The sequence below is a fragment of the Rhododendron vialii genome, chromosome 4a, assembly GCF_030253575.1.
Source record: "Rhododendron vialii isolate Sample 1 chromosome 4a, ASM3025357v1".
NCBI lineage: Eukaryota > Viridiplantae > Streptophyta > Magnoliopsida > Ericales > Ericaceae > Rhododendron > Rhododendron vialii.
Genome location: NC_080560.1, coordinates 17,404,361 through 17,418,443, shown reverse-complemented (window position 1 = coordinate 17,418,443; position 14,083 = coordinate 17,404,361). Strand labels below are relative to the sequence as shown.

The 14,083-nt window shown below is 38.0% G+C and overlaps 1 protein-coding gene and 1 long non-coding RNA gene across 3 annotated transcripts; one reads left to right on the top strand and one right to left on the bottom strand.

The window, feature by feature from the left end:
* Positions 1–246: 246 nt before the first annotated feature.
* LOC131322244 (uncharacterized) lies at positions 247–2,934 on the top strand. The gene is made up of 2 exons (XR_009198778.1): positions 247–410; positions 2,793–2,934. It is a non-coding gene; the product is annotated as an uncharacterized LOC131322244 (long non-coding RNA).
* A 5,753-nt stretch (positions 2,935–8,687) lies between these two features.
* Positions 8,688–13,615, bottom strand: LOC131322240 (protein NRT1/ PTR FAMILY 3.1-like). 2 transcript variants are annotated; one of them, XM_058353493.1, is made up of 4 exons: positions 13,429–13,615; positions 11,265–11,482; positions 10,534–11,093; positions 8,688–10,112 (listed from the first exon to the last, which is right to left on the bottom strand). In XM_058353493.1, exons 1-4 carry the CDS (start codon positions 13,562–13,564, stop codon positions 9,158–9,160), a joined length of 1,869 nt encoding a protein of 622 aa, XP_058209476.1. In that variant the 5' UTR covers positions 13,565–13,615; the 3' UTR covers positions 8,688–9,157. The 2 variants fall into 2 exon arrangements, with proteins under 2 accessions (XP_058209476.1, XP_058209477.1); XM_058353494.1 differs by lacking the exon at positions 11,265–11,482 and having other exon boundaries at positions 13,429–13,567.
* Positions 13,616–14,083: the final 468 nt, after the last annotated feature.

The following is a 14,083-nucleotide window of genomic DNA, read 5'->3' as shown; positions in this document are numbered from 1 at the left end:
ATGGATCGAGTGCGTGAGACCCATATGTGATGGAGTTTTTTTTTTTATATAAGCTTTTTGAGTTAACTATTATTAATTGTTAGGTTTATGGGCGTTAGTGTAATGACTCAAAACATTTTAGAAGATGGAGCAATAGCTTGATTCTTGGAGGGCCATAGTGCAATTTTGCACTTAAAATGGCGGCTTTTCTTTTCTCTTTTTTTTTTTCCTTTCCGGTTCTCTCTCCCATTCTCTCTACTCAATAATCCCTCCTTGTTCAACTCAAAAATTGAAGGCCAAGACTCACAAATCTCGCAAAAAGACAAGAAGAAAACGTGATCTACGGACAAAGGAATACGCATTGATCCGAACAAAATCTTGATCGGCCAACTTTGGAGATCCAAACTTTTTCGAAATTTGGCTATTTTAAGGTAGGATACATGACTAACCCTCTTGATATGTTTATTTTTAGTATAAATGTTGTGAATTTGTTGTAGAATATGAATATTCTTTAGATTATGTGAAAATTTGTGTTAGGGTTTTAAGATCTCACATAAGGAGTATGGGTTCTTATTGATACTTGTTAAATTCTTGAAATTTATGTATTATTGAAGTGTAGAGTTGTTTAGTGTTGGGAATATGCGAAGTTTATCTGAGACCTTCTTGTTGTAAGAGAAAAAAGGATAGGAAAAGTGTATAGGGTGTTGTGTTAACTAACCCTAACACAATTAACTCTTATTTATATAATGGGAAATCATAACAGAAGACTACATTAACCAATGTGAGACTAATACCAATACTATATTCTAACACTCCCCCACAAGATGGAGACTCTCTAGCTTGTTACATATCAACCAACGAAACAATTACTTCAACTACTAATCAAGAATAACGAAAAATAACCAACTTGTTAAAAACAATAGAACAACTTTCAATAGCAACGACCAATGAAACAACTTTCAATAGCAACGACCAATGAAACGACTTCAACGATTTCAATGAACGAAACGACTTCAGCGATTTCAATGACTTCAATGAAATAATTTCAACGACCAACGAATCAATGAACAAATTCAACAACCAACGAATCAACAAACGAATTCAACAAAATAATTTCAACGACCAACAAAACCAATTTCAATGACCAATAACAACCAACTTCAATTACTAACCAACAACCACCAACTTCAACGAAATAGACAACAAAACAAGATATGTTACCACGCTCCTCAAAAGCATGGCCAAAAATCTGACTAGGAAACCCAGAATTATGACCATGTCCACGAAAGAATGGAGAACCAACAGCAACAGAGACAACAGAAGCATAATCAGATTTCATTGCAAATATATCATCGTGTAATAAGAGACAACCAACTAATACATGTCGACTGTTTCGAACATAACCCAGTGGTGGTGTGATGATTTCGAATGCTCCTTAGGGAATTTCAGAGGTTGATGGCACCTTGGGCATGGAGATCAAGGATTTTCGAAGTGAATGAGAGCTGTTTTGGAGATTTTGGAGACTTGGCTACTGCCGGCGAGGGTCGCTGTGATTGGGTTATGGCCGACGATTACAGTTTAGGCGTCCACGAGGCTATTCAGGTGCCGACGAGTACAATTTAGGGATTGGGTAATCGATTTTGAGGGATTTCAACCACGATTTGGAGTTTTTGGGGCTGACGGGCAAGAAAAACAGTTGTCGGAGGGTACGATGATCACCGCCGGAGCGTACGATGATCGCCTAGAAAAAACAGAGATCACACGAGAGAGAGAAACCAGCAAGCACAGTTCACGATGCTACAGTAGAGATGTTGTTGGCAATAGATTTAGGGTTTTGTAGTGAGATGATGATGGCAATAGTGGGTGGCGGCTAGGGTTTTGTATATCTAAGGTGGATGGTGAACCCGCTCTAATACCATGTTGTAAGAGAAAGAAGGATAGAAAAAGTGTATAGGGTATTGTGTTAACTAACCCTAACACAATTAACTCTTATTTATATAATGGGAAATCATAACATAAGACTACATCAACCAATATGGGACTAACACTTCTATCCTTGTTGCGTGTTGAACATCTAGAGAAAAAAAAAATTTACTTAAGGAATTAAGGTTGTTTTGAGATGCAAATACGATGACACTTGCACTTTTAGATTTTATTTTCTTATGACTTGTGAAAGTTACTTGTGTCAATTTGGAAGAGTTCATGTATGGTTAAAGTTTATTGAATGCTTGGGGCTTGAATACTTGGTTAGGACTTATGTAGATGACGTTTGGATATGAATTATCCCGTTCGGAGAGATAGGTTGAGATGATTGTGTTCGGATTATGTTGGTTTAGATCTAGATGGTGCACCTAGGAAAAAGCAAGCTGGGCTTGGCGAGCTTCTCGATGAAAGATCGAAAATTGATGGGGTGGTACTCTATACCTGATTATCCCGGTGCAAGGGTTGTGCTTGTACCCGATTACCCCAGTCATGGGGTGGTACTTGTACCTGTCAACCCTTGGTTTGTGAAGGTGGTGGTTGTATCTGATTACCTTAGTTCATGGGGTGGTACTTGTGCTCGGCTACCCTCGGTTAGATATTAGAGTTAGCGTATGGTTATGAATTTGAGTTGAACCTAGGAATGTTGGGCTAGGTTGATTAGTTGGGGAACGTATGAGGTCATTAATATAGTAAATTTATTAACACTTGAAAATTATGTGTGGATTTTTAATTTATGTTTTTTTTACGGCATTTATGTTAAATTTGAACATATTATTCGGTTTAGTCTTGTTTTCTACGGGCTCCGGCTCATGTTATTTAAATTATTTCAGGTGACAATAAGGCACCAAGTACTTAGTGAAGTGTAGCTACATGGAGTCTCTTTTGTGTTGTTATTTTGTTAGCATATGTCATGAAACGTGTAAGGCCATATGGCCGTATTTGATACAATGTCTTTTGTAGTTTGATTGTGGAGCCGAAAACTTATATCATTATTTTGAAATTGTAAAATTAGGAGTTATGTACTGATCATCTTTTGGGAAGCTTATTTTATGGCTTGTAGAACTTCTTTTTGGCACTAAAGATTATGTAAAGAACATGTTGTTTTGGAGATATATGGGAATAAAGTTATATGGTTTGATTATAAAGAATTATGATTGATGAAATATCTTTCAAGACATAGAAAACTTGTTAGTTTTGTGAAAAAATATATTCAAAAAAGATAAATTGCTTTAAAGTTTTAAAGAAAGAAATTTTTTTAATTTGGTGAACCCTTTAAATATTTGACAAAAACTTGACAAAAACTTGACTTTTCAACGCGATATTTATACATTTATGATGCGTGTTAAGGTTGAATTTTTTCAGGACATTACACCCTGTCTCTCTCTCTCTCTCACTCTCTCATGGCCTCCCTCCCCCCTCCCCCCCTTCACCCACCCCTCGACCGCGTTCTCCATAGCCGCCCAAGTGGCCCAACTCACCCACTCCTCTTCCTCCTCCTCCAAGCCCGGCGAATCAACTCCTCTCTAGTGAGTTCCCCACCCATCTCTCGATTCCGACTAATCAACTCTTCCACCTCTCTCTCTCCCATCCTTTCTCTCTCCACGGATTTCTTGTAAACGAAAAGACAAACCAGGGTTCAAATTCCACCCCAGATTTTTTAATTTTGCCCAATACCTCAATTCCACCGTTGGCTAAAAGGTATCCAAATCTATCTGTATTATATCTACATATCCTGTCACTGTTTTCCTTTTTTTTTTCTTTGAATCTTCTAGTATATACGAAATTTAAGGTAGAACGGAGAGGTTTTCATAACTGTAGCACAACCCACAAGCACTGGTATGAATATACTACCCTTACCTCCCTCTCCGCCCAAACCACCACCACCTGACCAAACCCCCATTCACATTATACACACTTACGACACCGTTTTCCACGGATTCTCCGCAAAGTCTCGCATTTACAGGCCAAAAACCTTGAACCCCTCTCTGGCACAGTCGTCGTTGTACCCGAACAAATCCGAAAACTTGAAACCAGTAGATCCCCTGAATTTCTCGAGTTAAAAACCACGGACAGTGCAGGGTTTTGCGATCAAGGTTGTTGAAGAAGAATGGGCTTTGATTATGTGCTTTGCAACTTACAAGGGCTAGATCTCATGTGCCAATGGAGCTTAATGGAAGAAACATGTCACATCACCACATTTCTTGACATATTGGACGGAATATAACAGTAGGTGTCTCAATTTAAAGATTTTTTAAAGTACATGTGCCTAATTGAAATAAAGTAAGTTTAGGTGTTTATGAGACATTAAGTTCAAAGTTCAGATGTCATTTTGAAATTTTTGTATCATACAAGTTTTAGTTTAACGGAACCAGGGCCTAATTAGGTTGGAAATTATAATTGGGTGCTCCAATAGTACTTGCACGGAGAGGCAAATAAATGTAATTCATGGACAATCTCACCATATTTTATCCACATTGTGTATTTGTTTATAGATCATTTTTTCACGGGCGCCATTATTCGCAGCTCTTTATTTTCTCCCATAGCCATTACATTTCGGTAAATGGCTGTTGAAAATCATAAATAACATTTCGGTAAATTGCTGTTGAAAACAAGATTATATTTTGGTAACTACATGTCGAAAATATGTTCAACTTTCGGTAAACAACTGCTGAACATACATTTTCGGTAAATATCTGTTGAAAAAAATATTATATTTCGGTAATTGGATGCTGAAAATATATCTCAATTTCGATAACGAACTGTCGAGTATAATTGAAAATTTTTAACGGGCTATGGGAGAAAATAGAGGGCTGCGAATAGCAGCGCCCTTTTTCGTTCTCTACTTTATAATACTTTTATAATAATTTATTCTAATTCTAAGCATGGGTTGTAAAACTCAATCCTCTCTCCACGATTTATTGAAGCCGAAAAATTCGACCTCATTAAAAAAAAGAAATGTATGGAGTCGCCACTAGGTGTGATGCTGGGGAGAAAAATGTGGATGTTATTAGGCCCGTTCCGGATTATCCCTAAAAAATAAGTACTTATCTGCAATTTTTAAGCTTAAAAATAATAGGTTTATTGAAATAAAAAAAATATCCAATATGGATCTAATTTTATAGATCTCATTGAGATCTATCAAATCCTGCAAAAAAATTTAAAAATTATTTTCGTAAACCTATTATTTTTAAGTTTGAAAATAAATTCTTATTTTTTAAGTATTTTTTTGAAAATCTAGAACATGGCCTTAATATATTGAAAAGGATGGTAGGAGCCGTTGGAAAATATGTTTGCATCAATGCAATCAAATCATAACACAAAACATGAAAATTGATGAAAATAAATTTGTAATCAAGGCGAGTGTGGCATTCTGTACTTAATCCAGATTTCGCCCCCGCTATGATGCTCACGGTCATTTGCATTGGATGTTTGGCTCCCAGCACTACTTGATCAGAATTTCTCCAAAGCAGCACTACAATTGAGGGCTTGGCTAACCATCTTGTACATGTGTTTGCACTATCTTATATGAATGGAAGGAAAAATTAACCAACTAAAACTGAATGAGAGAAATGATAATTTATAGAGACCAACTAGGTCACTAGGGAAAGGGACGCATTTGTTTATAAGGAAGCGTCGGTCCACGGGGAATGAGTGTCAATGAAAAGTCATGACACTATAAGGTCAATATGAGATCCATTTGGGGTAGCGACAACTATAAGGTTGTATGATTAGTGTTGGGGCGAAAATCGTCGTAGCCGATGAAAGTGGATAAACAGAGATTCTTCAAGTCATGTTATTATGTCGCTGTCTTTAAGACGATATTTGCCCCTGCCAATTCGAGAGAATTCGGTGTGCATCGGGTTACAGCTAAGCCGTCTCCAAGATAAATTGAAGTCCAGTCTCCAACTGTTGTCTAACTGCGTTATGCACAAACGAAGAGAGACCCGAATACCTTTGAATTTTGCGAGCCCCTCAAGTATAATCGTAGGAGATAATTCTAGAGAGAAGCAACAATTAGAATGTTTCTGATTATCTCTCCTCCCTTTCAATTGGTAGAACCATTTGCCTTTTATAGGCATAGATCATGACTGTTGGCCAAAGATCACATCTCTTGATTTAATCCCAATAGTCATACCTTTTGATTAGATCATATCTATTCATTTAACATGAATAGACACATCTTTTACATTTAAATCCAATATCTATGTCCATTCATATAACTTGAATAAACACACCTTTTAGATTAAAACCGTTCACCAATATTCACATTTAATATCCATTAAATATTTTGGAAATGTTCCAACGATCCCCCACCATTTACAAAATACTGAAAATAGAACTTGTTTAAGCTCGAAAAATTTGTGCATAAATGAAGGTATCTTACGATTTGAACCATTCACTTAGTGAAGACACATCAAAGTTAGTTGGAAGAGCATAGTAGACTTGTCTTTGAACTAGCAATCCTTGTTGACTAACCGGACACGTCTCATACACAAAATTTTCTTCTTCTTAGGCAATTCATAAAAGCCGACTCATGTATTGGCCTTGGATCTATATCATGGTTTCATGAGTGCTCTAAAGTCAAAAGCACCCGACACCTATAGGAAGCGGCACCACCTCCACACTCATATAGGTAGGATTTTGTCAGTGTTCCTGTAACTACAACACAAAAATCCTATTAAGAACTAAGTAGTTCACTCTCTTGTTTTTCAACATTACAGGTACCAAGCACTTTACCTTTGGATGGATCAATTTAAAAATTAAGTGCTCACAATTACGACATATGGTGTACTTTGCTCATTGAACTCAAGACTTGAGGTATGGCTCAAGCGTTGAGTCGAGTTTCCACCAGGAGTGATTAAACTAATTGGGCTAAAATCCCATCCCTGTTGATGTTTGCCACATCAACCCCCTTGCAAGAGTAAATAAAATCATTGCCGTATAAGCAATATTTTCCATAGCTATATCACCATAGTTTATGACGTGATTCACTTGTCCGGACTACCACCACAGTCACAACAATTGTCTTTCTCTCTTAAGTGACTTACTGAGAAATATATCCGTGAGAAAATACCATGACACCTCATTTCATCGTAAAATCCTCAGTTTAATTTCAAGAGAGAAAACCCCAAAAATAATAGACTTATTATGTATTCAAGGTTTTCATACTTCAATTCTATCAGGCGCCTTTGCATCCATCATAACCGATGAATACCAATTACAAGCATATAAACCAATTCCATCAAATAAACTAATTTGGATTTAATTAACTTGTGGGCCATAATTGTTTGGAACAACTATGCAACCAAGATAATCGGAATCCGCTATTCCACATCTTTGTTTACTCTCCAATACATTGGAGAACATGACCTAAAGGTCACATTAACAACATTCCTTCCATTGAAAACCACATTTCATACTTCTTGGAATAATCATGACTCTTTCATTTTAATCCAAATACCACATCCCTTGGTTATCCTTAACCTCTCTGTCTCTCTATATGCATTTACATGTATATATCAAAGTGTATTTTGATAAAGGGCAAGAGAAGGGTCCTATCAGTTTTTATTTTCTTCATAAAAACAAACCCATTTATATAAAGAATTCACAACAACCACCATTTTGATTTCCTTATGCAAATAACATGCATTCAAAATTAATAATGATGGTATGTCCAGTTTTGGAAATGGCTTCCAAAACCAAGATTTCAGAATACTCTATATCTAGCAATGTGTATAAAGCAAATCATTCGAGATAATTTAAATAGCCACCGATTCGGTTAACTGTAGACCATGTGTCAAATAGTACTATAAGCTTGTACTTACCCCCACACGTTATTTGGTTCTTGATCAAGGCCATCAACATTGCTCATAAAGAGTCACATAATACATTTCCGTGCTACCAACATTTCCAAAATATTTAATGGATATTAAATGTGAATATTGGTGAACGGTTTTAATCCAAAAGGTGTGTGTATTCAGTTTATATGAATGGACATAGTTATTGGATTTAAATACAAAAGATGTGTCTATTCAGGTTAAATGAATAAACATGATCTAATCAAAAGGTATGACTATTGGGATTAAATCAAGAGATGTGATGTTTGGCTAACAGTCATGATCTATGCTTATAAAAGGCAAATGGTTCTACCAATTGAAAGAGAGGAGAGATAATCAGAAACATTCTGATTGTTGTTTCTCTCTAGAATTATCTCCTACGACTATACTTGTGGGGCTCGCTAAATCCAAAGGTATTCGGGTCTCTCTTCGTTTGTGCATAACGCAATTAGACAACAATTGGAAACTGGACTTCAATTTATCTTGGAGGCGGCTTCGCTGTAACCCGGTGCACATCGAATTCTCTCAAATTGGCAAGGGCAAAAAAATGTGACTTGAAGCATCTCTGTTTATCCACTTTCATCGGCTACGACGACTTTTGCCCCAACAATTAGTTCATTGCTAACTGTGTTTTTTGGTTTCTTTTTTGAAAAAAAAAGGATGGCTGAGAGTGAGGTTGAGATTTTGTTAGTAATCTTGGGATTACTTATCCCCAGCGAGGAACCAAAGTCGATTCTTTCAAAATCAAAGCCATCACTAAGATTCCAGTACCAAAAACAGAAAAGTGATATGAGAGTCTAGTGCACTATTCATTTTTTTTTTTTTTTTGTGAAAAATGAAAATTTTCTTCAACAATTTGAAAAAAAGATATAGAGAACCCAACAAATGGGCTGTCCAAACCCGTAAAAACGGACACAAATGAAATTCATAAAGATACGAAAGAATACAACCCTAGAGGGACGTGCAAAAACAAACACATAAGATTTATAAAAAAAAAAACATATTGATTCTTCATCGTTGATCGCCAGCCTCGGTAGATCTCTTGCATTACCATCTAATCAACTCCAAAGTCACCAGCGTAGCCGGTGTGGGGTTTTACATTAGATCAAACTCCGACAACATAAAAGAGATATGTTTTATGCTTGACCACACACAGGCACGCACTACTAGTACCCGAATCAATTTAACATAGATTTCTGTTGTCTCCTCTTTTTCAGGCTGCCAAATTGATTAGAGACACGAAGATGAATCTTGCAAGTAACCTTTTATTTTTCCACTTACACAATCTGGTTAATCTATATAAAGCAGGTGTAACCAATCTCTACACACATCACCACCACACATTCTAATCAACCACCCTAATTTGTCTCAACCTTATTCTCCCCAACTTCCCCATTTCCAGTAGCATCGTCCAATGTAATATCTTTTGCACTTTCCTTGGCTAATTCAACATCCCCTTCTCCATTGCTTTCAATTACAACTTCCAGAGGCTTATACTTGTAAAACCAAGCAGCAATTACAAAATACACCAGATTCAGCAATTGGATACCACTCACAAGCAAATAGTAGTCTTCCAGTTTCCCCCTGTTGAGATTCCTATCAGGCAACCAATTCCCTTCTTTTCCTTTTCCAGTATACTCGTGAACCAATGTAACTATGATAGTACCGATATAGTTCCCAACCGATGTCGCCATCCAATAGAGCGCAACTGCAGTGCTCCTCATGCTCTCGGGCGACTGATCGTAGAGAAATTCCAGGTGACCAACGGACATGAAAACCTCTGCTATTCCGTGAAGGCAAAACTGAGGGAGCAACCAGAAAACACTAATGGGTATGGTGGCAGTAGGCTTGTCGAGTAACCCGTGATGTGCAGCCACTTGTTTCCTCTTGATCTCAACGAAGGCTGAGACTATAGTGGCAATAATGTTGACCGCAAAGCCTATTCCCATCCTCTGTAAACACGTGATGCCACTAGGATTTTTGGTGTACCGACGAGCAAAGGGAACGAATAGGCGCTCGTATAGGACGAGTCCAATTAGAACCGTAAGGGTACCAAAGACTGACATGGAAGCCGGAGGGATCTGGAAGGACGGAGAGAAGAGATTACGGTCCATTGATCGAGCTTGTACTATGACGAAGCTGCCCTGATGGGAATTTGATGCTATGAGGAGTATTCCGGCTGCCCAGATGGGCAGCATCCGGATTATGCACTTTAGTTCCTCGACGCGGTGGACTGTGGCTAGTCTCCAGAGGTTTGGGGAGTTTAGATCTCTACCATCGTCTTCGGTCACAATAGCAGCTCGATCAAACCACCTTCGAAAATCAGCAAATCAAACATCGAAGCTTGAAAGGTGGCTTTATTCTTTTTTACAACAAAATCAAACAAAGATTTTTAGCTGCTTTTGATTTTTTCAATGATTTTCCTCTTCTCTTGCTACTTTGAATCAGAAAAGGAATATTGAGCAAGGCAAAGGAGGTCTCAATGCATTTCCACATTTTTATTCTTTTGGTCTTCTCTTCTCGAACAGAGGCACCGCTTTTTGGTGCCCCAAATTCTTTCACAATGACACGTTCACGTGGACCCGTACACAGTTTGCCTAGGACCAAGTGTATGAGCCCACATCAGTGGGTCATTGTGAAGGAGGTTGAGGGCCGGGGGCACTACAAAGACCACTAAATAATTACTCCTATTCATTCTAAAACTTTGAAGAGCATATCTCTATTAATGTCTTACTTGTATTGGCCTGAATGTAGAAGCCTTCCAGTGGAAGAAATACCAGCATCAAGCTCTCTATTTTCATACAACAGTGATGGATCTTCTTGTGCAACTGCCTTCCTCTTCTTCACAGCAGCAACAATCACCTGGACCAATCTAACCAAAGGACTCCCGCTTGGTTTCACCCTCCTATATAGAGGAGAACCCAAAACAAATGCCAGCACAGAAACAGCCATGATAATGGTCGGGATCCCGAGACCGAGTCCCCATCCGACGTTGTCTTGGATGTAAACTACAACCGTCAGAGCAATCAGCGATGCCGTCCCCGTGCAGAAATAGTACCAGTTGAAGAAGTTCCACTTTCTGGACTCGACCTTGGCTTTGGACATGTCGAACTGATCGGCTGCGAATGTGACCACGCACGGCCTGATTCCACCCGAGCCGATGGATGAGAGGAGGAGGGAGAGGTAGAGGATCCCTAGCTGACTGGAAGAGGCTTCCTTGCAATTTTCTTGAGTTGGACACGGAGGGGGGCGAAGGTGTGGCAGCGTTGCTGATAGGGTCATGCTCACCAATCCCTGTGGGAAATTGTAGATACATAATGCCATACAATAACAGAATAATTTATCCTTGTAAGTTGTAATTTCTAACATATATAACTGATTATTTCCAATAAACAAAATAGTTAACATATAACATCAACAAAATAGTTCATATTTGCTCATAGAGAAAGAAAGACAGAGATAGACCAGTTCATAAATGAGGGAACCAACGATGATGGTCCAAAATCGTCCGGCAAAGGAGTCAGCTATGAGAGCACCGATCAACGGTGTGAAGCTGCCAAGGCCACCAAAGTTGGTGATGGTGTTGGAAGCCTTAACCAGGGGCATGTTCAGCTCATTGGTCAGGTATGTTATCATGTTTGCGTGCGAACCGCTGGACGCAAATCTGTCGCATGCGTCATTTGCTGCCAATTTCACACAATCATGATCAGATTCATTAGCTCCTTGATCAGTTCACTGTCTTCACACAAACTACAGATAGCTTGTGCTGGAATTCAGGGGGGAAACTAGTAGTAATAAATCTTCCAAATCAGAATCTACCATTTTATTGAGATTTTCCTGGATGCTTTATGATATCAAATGTGATGAAGATCAATTTATCTTTGATTCTCGTCGGGTAAACTAATTCAACCAAAAAAGAGTTCCTTGTCAATTTAACTTCATTGCATTTTTTTCCCATCTTGCCAATGGATCTTTGCTTTGCTCATCTTCAGCTAAGCAAATGATGTGTAAATTACACTCAGCAAATCATTTCTACCAGAAGGAAACAGCGAAAAGGCTCTCTTATAAATAATTTATAAGCGAACCCTTTATAATAACGATATGCGGACATATTCAGCATTGAGTCATTCAATTAGCCAATAATGAAAGGTATTATTAAAGAAAAGGTCCTGACTGGATTCACTTGGAGTTTTCCAGAACTAACTCATTTCTCTCATTACGATTTTCAATAAATTTTCTATTACTTATTACTCTCATCTCTCTACCTATATATCTATCTCCAAAAACCTCCCTCAAAACCTTTATCAAACAAACCCACCAGACAAGCTGAGTGTTAAGAGCATAATTCAAAGAGAAAAAATTGTTCCTGGATGTGGGGGAAACCATGGGTTTTCCACCTCCCATTGTGAGCCCCATTGTGCATTTATTGCAGTAATCTGAGTCATTCATCTTGTAGAGCTCGTAAAATAGTGTATCCATGCAAAAAATTAGTTTTATCGGACATTAATAGGTATATCAAAAATTAAATTTTAGTTTTTAAAATGGATGGTCATTCAAACTTTAACTTAAAAACTATTGTAAGAATCAAGGCTGCCCGTTTTATAAATCAAAATTCAATATTTGATATATCTATGAATGTTCGATGAAGCTAATTTTTTGCGTGGACACATGATTTTGGAGCTCTACAAGATTAACGGTTCAAATTACCTTAATGAATGCACAATAGAGGACACAAATGGCGGTGGCAGAAATCCTACTGTTTCCGCCTCATCCGGACATAATTCATTCTGTAATTCAAAATGACAAAAAAGTATGAAAATTGATTTTCGCAATTCACTTTTTACTGATGACGCTCCAATTTTAAAGTGAAGTGAAGTGCGAATATCAATTTCAAAAATATTAATTAATATGGCAAAAAGTATACATAGTGGATCCCAATTTTTAAGAAAACAATAAACAAATAGGTTACATGAGGTCCCCAATCCATTTTCTCTCTCTTTCCTTATCTATCTTTCCATCTCATCTCTTTTCACTCCAGCAACATGCTAGAGAAGTTATCTTCTCTATCCCCTTCCCTCCCTCTCTCTCTTTGGGAAAAAAATTCACCTGTTAGTGCATTAAGAGAGACATCTAAGTAAGTGAGATTCTTGTATATCCTGAAAGGAAGGTATTGGACCACTCCTCCTCCTTCTCTCTCTCTCTCTCTCTCTCTCTCTCTCTCTCTCGTGTTGAGAGGGTTATCCATAATTGGGAGCCAACAAGCAAAATGTGGAGATGATTTGCCCAATTGGTAACGCGCCAACACTTGAACTAGACAAAAACCTATGGGTTTAGTTTGCTAAATGATTTTAGTTTCTGTTACAACACTATTTTAACTCTAGCACTGGAGATGTCCTAAGTGATTTGATTTTTTAAGGTTTCAGATTCTTCGATGACATCAACTCTTGTGAGGCTTGTACATACTTGAAGTTGCCCGGGTTTTGATGGGCCCTTTGGTGAACTGACGATGTTGGAACTAATCCTTCAAGAATTAGTCCATGTGCTCGTCGCATCTGGCTCGGACACCATTGAGTTGTAAAAACTTGATACAAATATGAGCACATCGAAAAATGAAAAGCCAAAAACTCACCGAGGATAAATGGCATTGTTCTGATCCCTCCTTTTACCCTCTTTTTCTTTTTCCTGACATTGTTGGTTTGCGGCTCCTGTCTCTCTCCCCCACCATTTTCAGCCATCTTCTCCTCTGGCTCAACCCTGTTTTCCATCTCACAGCTGAATGATAGATTCCCCAACACAAACTGTATTTATGGGCAACAAGTGATGAGGGACGGATCCCGCATTTTCCGCATTTTAATAAAATGCGGGACTTCCTTTTCCGATTGAATTTCGATGATCCGAGCTGCTTAAAGTGATCAGAACGTGATTTTAAGGGTTCTCGCGAGAAATAAGCAAAAAAAATGACCGGGAAGGGCTTCATCCGAGCAGTTTTCATTGAACGGTTCAAAAAAAAACTGCTCGGATGAAGCTCTTCCCGATCATTTTTTTTGCTGATTTTTTGTGAGAACCTTTAAAATCACGTTCTGCACATATTGAACGGTTCGGATTTTCAAAATTTGATTGGAAAATGAAAGTCCAGCATTTTAACAGAGTGAGGGATCCCTCACTTGATCCGTGGTGTGTATATATATATATATATATATATATATATAGAGAGAGAGAGAGAGAGAGAGAGAGAAAGAGAGAGAGAGAAAACGACTACATGAAAAATAATGCAGAGAGAAACA

What these genes read in the sequence shown, in the direction of transcription:
- LOC131322240 (XM_058353493.1), bottom strand. Translation starts at nt 13,564, where the DNA reads ATGGAAAACAGGGTTGAGCCAGAGGAGAAGATGGCTGAAAATGGTGGG. An exon ending in AACAATGCCATTTATCCTCG is followed by an intron (nt 11,483 to 13,428) that starts GTGAGTTTTTGG and finishes TGAAATTGGCAG; the next exon opens with CAAATGACGCATGCGACAGA. An exon ending in CTACATTCAGGCCAATACAA is followed by an intron (nt 10,113 to 10,533) that starts GTAAGACATTAA and finishes TGATTTTCGAAG; the next exon opens with GTGGTTTGATCGAGCTGCTA.